At 33.6% G+C, this 4,704-nt stretch overlaps 1 protein-coding gene across 1 annotated transcript; it reads left to right on the top strand.

Annotated features, from left to right (window-relative positions):
* Positions 1 to 530: 530 nt before the first annotated feature.
* LOC131871943 (probable inositol oxygenase) lies at positions 531 to 3,189 on the top strand. The gene is made up of 10 exons (XM_059216021.1): positions 531 to 748; positions 824 to 905; positions 1,246 to 1,450; positions 1,538 to 1,597; positions 1,721 to 1,773; positions 2,174 to 2,296; positions 2,447 to 2,516; positions 2,603 to 2,681; positions 2,764 to 2,845; positions 2,947 to 3,189. The coding sequence occupies exons 1-10, from the start codon at positions 645 to 647 to the stop codon at positions 2,971 to 2,973; spliced, it is 885 nt and encodes a 294-aa protein (XP_059072004.1). The 5' UTR covers positions 531 to 644; the 3' UTR covers positions 2,974 to 3,189.
* Positions 3,190 to 4,704: the final 1,515 nt, after the last annotated feature.

Raw genomic sequence — 4,704 nt, 5'->3', positions numbered from 1 at the left:
GCTTTGCATCCTTGTTCAAGATTTGGATTTGTATTGAAAGACCTTAAACAATAATCATCTAAAGCGCCACATGTTGTTCGAGGTGGAAAACTACCTAACACTGATGTGAGTTGAGTGATTTTGAAATTGCTTGTTTGAATATAACATGTATAATCTACGTAGGCGGCTGGCTTATGAGAGAGTTGGAAGACAATACCTACACATTGTAATACTCTTTACTCACTAATTCCTCTCATTTCTCTGGTTTTTCTTTTTTTATTCCAGAAATATGCGTGGCATCCGTATTCAAAATATGCTCTGCCATGGCAACCTTATCTTATCACTAGATTTGTCCCCTCTTATCCCACGGCTGCCACAGTTAGATTCCTTCATTATCTAATTGACACGTAAACAGTCAAACTGTGATAAGTTGAATAAGTTGGAAGATAATCAAAAAAGAAGTTCAATAAAATAAGGAATGCAATGGCTTTTCAAAAAAAACGTGTGCATAATCGATCTATAAGTTACCCACGTACACCATAATGGAAGCAACCGCCAGCTTTTTTTTCACTCTCATCTTGCAATTTCTTTGCGATTGAGTTGAGCTTGAAAGTTGAACGTAACCATAGCCTTAGTAGGCAATATTTTTGTTTAGTTCAGACAAGATGGAGATGCCAATACTACCTGTGCATAGCCACCATTGCGATGAAGGAGGACAAGAGCTTGGCTTTGTGGTTCCTGAATCGAATGCATTTGACAAAGATTTCAGGTGAACTTTTTCTTCTTTTCATGTATTTAATCGTCAGGTTTTGAAGAGATTTATAAAATGATTATTGTATTGTAGGTCTTATTATACAGAAGGTGAACGGAAGTCAGTTGTTGAAGAGACTTACCGTAAAAATCATGCCTATCAGACATTTGAATCGGTAAATACTTTTATATCAATGTTTTGGATCATACTGCATAATATATCATTAGGATGAATCAAAGAAGAGAGAAAATTAAACATCTTACTTCTATGAATCATCAATTTGTTATGCTTTTGAAAGAATTATTCATCATTCTTTAATTCAAATATGATCTGAAACATTGATATTAAAATTCTCACACAATCAAAACCTAAGAATCTCATTATATTGATATCAACGACTGCCAAAATTCCATTAATATAAGTTTTTTTTTTAAACTTTGATTGGATATGGGTAATGAAAAGCTTCTACGGAAGGAAAGCAGTGAATGTGTATGAATGATATTACATTGTTACAGGTGCAGAGAATGAGAGAAAAGCATCTGTGCTTCAATAAAGGAGAGATGGGTATCTGGGAATGCGCAGAGTTATTGAATGACATCGTGGATGAGAGTGACCCCGATCTGGATGTGCCTCAGATCGAGCACCTCCTGCAAACTGCAGAAGCCATTAGAAAAGATTATCCTGACCAAGACTGGTTTCATCTCACTGCCTTTATTCATGGTGGGTAATACTTTTCACTGCATTTTTGGTCTTGTTATTTTCTTCTAATCTTCCCTCTACTTGTGATGATTTGGAAATATAATGCAGACTTGGGCAAGGTTTTGCTTCATCCCAAATTTGGCCAGTCACCTCAATGGGCTGTGGTCGGTATGTTTTCACTCCATTTAACCTTCAAGCTTTACTGTGCATAAACTAGAATAGTTATATTGTTCTGAAATGAACTTTGGGTTACATTGTTAAAACTAATAATATCATATTTGCCTTGAGCAGGCGATACATTTCCAGTCGGATGTCCATTCGATAAATCTATTGTACATCACCAGGTACTAAATAATATCGAAATGCTCATAATTATGAGCATTGCACCAAACTATGGGATGACTTATAAAGCAATTGTGAAGAATTTCTTCATAATCATGATTTATAAATTATTTATGATCACAAAAAAAAACTTGTTTTCATATAGAAATGAAACAGTTAAATTCAAGTATGTGTGATGGTTTAATTGCGGTGGTGTTTGTCATGTTCTTAAGATTCAATTTTTATTTGGGTATTATTGTTGAGTGTATATGTTAGATTGAGGTTCCCATTTATGGCTTCAGAAACTCCAGATCAAAAGCATTTACCTCTTTCTTAAAAAACGTAAATCCAAAAAAATCATGAGATCATAAATTTTCTAAGTTGCTCTATAATAAGTTTGATTAAAGTGGACAAAACATGCAGATGTTCCTCAACAATCCGGACACTTGGGATCCCAAATACAATACTGGCACAGGAATCTATCAAGAGGGATGCGGATTTGAAAAGCTTTTTATGTCATGGGGACATGACGAGTACATGTATCAGGTAATTAATATAATAATGCTGCGGAGCACATTCCAAGCTTTGATTTGTTTAAATGGCTCAGCTGTAATCACACTAATAAATAGATCTTATTAAAAAAAAATCTGTCAGTGATTACTCTCATTAATAAGTGTTTGTCTCTTGAACTTGAAGGTGATGAAAGAAAACAAATCGACACTACCTCCACAGGCCTATTTCATAATACATTACCATTCATTCTATGGTGAGCTCTCATTCCCCCACTGTGATATGGTATGCATACATAGATTAAACATATTCATTAAATTGTGGTGGCAATGGAAATGGCAGTGATGCATCAAGAAGGTGCCTACATGCACTTCATGAATGATTTGGACCGCCAAATGCTTCCATGGTTGCAGGAGTTCAAGTATGTAAAGTTATACCTGCGTTTTATTTTGCAGCTCTAGGGCTAGAGTCTTGCGTTACTAACCAAATAATTGAATGTGCAGCAAATATGATCTTTACAGCAAAAGTACAGTTCGTACTGATGTGGAGAAATTAAAACCGTATTATCAATCTCTCATTCACAAGGTTCACTATTCGCCCAAATCAAATCAAATCAAATTGCATTTTTTTTTAAAGTTTGATGTGATGTAATCTTGTCTAAGCCCTTGTGTATTTTTTTTTGGCAGTACTTTCCAGAGAAGTTGAGGTGGTAATCAGCAGAACGTTGATATATAAAAAAGTTGGTGCACCTCCATTTTCAAAATCACTCCAGTGCTTCTCACTAAAAAGTTGTTTAAGCTTCTCCAATAATTATTGCTACCTGTATTTTAATCCTCTCTTTGTAGCCAGCAGACCCATAAGACAACATTTTATGTCATGATTTTAAAATATTATTCATTCAATAAATATTGATTTTCATTTTTCAAAACAAATTTTTTTTTTTTAATATATAGCATATCTTAAGTAATGACTAAATAAAGAACTAAGATAAATGATATATGTTAAATGCTGATTTATAAGTATGATATATGTTTTAGAATTGATAAATGACTTATGTATCACTTTTTTTTTTTAATTGTGGATTTGATCTTTCAAATGTGATACTAATCTAACACATGTACTTGATATGTGTCTATGAGTTCAATCTCAATTAAATATTGAGAACATCATTTTTAATTCAACTTGGTGTTCATGACCTTTTCTTGCATGAATACCTATTCTTGTGGTTTCTAGTTTACACATAGTAGGGATATATGCTTCCCTTCAAGGAAATTTTACTGGTTATTTTTTAAGATTCCTATACCTAAATATAGTTGTTTTTTTTTTCAAAGTTTTCAATTCCCTTTCATTTACAAGATTTTTCTTGATTGTCAGACAAAATTACCTTAAATTAGATATTTTAATTATTTATAATGAACACAAATCATGTTCATTTATATTAAAATTTGGGACATAATATTTTAATTTCTTTTAGTCTTTATGATACTTTTATATTTTAATTTATTTTCTAATATATAAGAGATAATGGCATCATTCCTGAAAACAATTGATGGTGAGGGCACCAAAAAACCTCAATTGGAGGATAATGTCTTCTATAATGATAATCATTATGGTGATGATGCTTGAGCAAAAGGATCATATGAACATTATTGAATAGAACTATTTTTAATTACGGTAAAAACAGGTTTTTGAAGGGACCCAACACCCTTTACAAAAGGTCAATCACCAAGATAAAACATGCAAAGCATAACAATTAAGCAAAATGCTGCCAAAAGAGAGAAAACCGAGAAAAAGGCAGCCCAAAACCAGACAGAAGCCGAAAAACAACTAGGCCAAAGACTTAAGGGTCTCGGCGACCTCTGCCTCCAGCTGATTCATGTTTAATTTTGAGCTACTTTTTTGAATTCATGAATCTCCTACAAGGTTTTTTCAACTTTCCTCTTCAAATTGGCCTGCGTTCTCTTGCTTGGACCCTCTGACTCATCATTTCCTTTTTCCTTTTTCAAGTCCAGCTCCACAACTAAGTTGCTTTGATATCCCTTTTCCATAGTCATAACCATGGTATTCATGCTATCAATGATGGTATTGATAACACTATGACTATGGGACATAATGGAGTGGAGAGATTCTTAAATACCTTTAATCTTCTTCTCCATGACTGCAATCTTACTCTCATAGTCCTTTTTCAAGTTGTCAAGGGCTTCAACAGTTTTAGTGAGACAATCAATAACTAAAATATTTTTCTCTTTCATGCAAAGCTCTTTACCCTTGGAATCCTGTCTAAAATGAAAGTCCTCACCACTGGTTTCTAGCCTTTCCACTTTTTTACTAATGGCCCTCTATTTTATATTGATATTCTTGATCTCATGGAAAGACCACTTCATTATCTGGAAAGAATCCACCACCCCGTTTCTAGCAATATCCAAGATATCAGTGGGGAACTC

The sequence above is a fragment of the Cryptomeria japonica genome, unplaced genomic scaffold, assembly GCF_030272615.1.
Source record: "Cryptomeria japonica unplaced genomic scaffold, Sugi_1.0 HiC_scaffold_489, whole genome shotgun sequence".
NCBI classification, from domain to species: Eukaryota; Viridiplantae; Streptophyta; class Pinopsida; order Cupressales; family Cupressaceae; genus Cryptomeria; species Cryptomeria japonica.
Note: the sequence above shows the minus strand (reverse complement) of the source record. Positions and strands in the feature narration are given on the sequence as shown.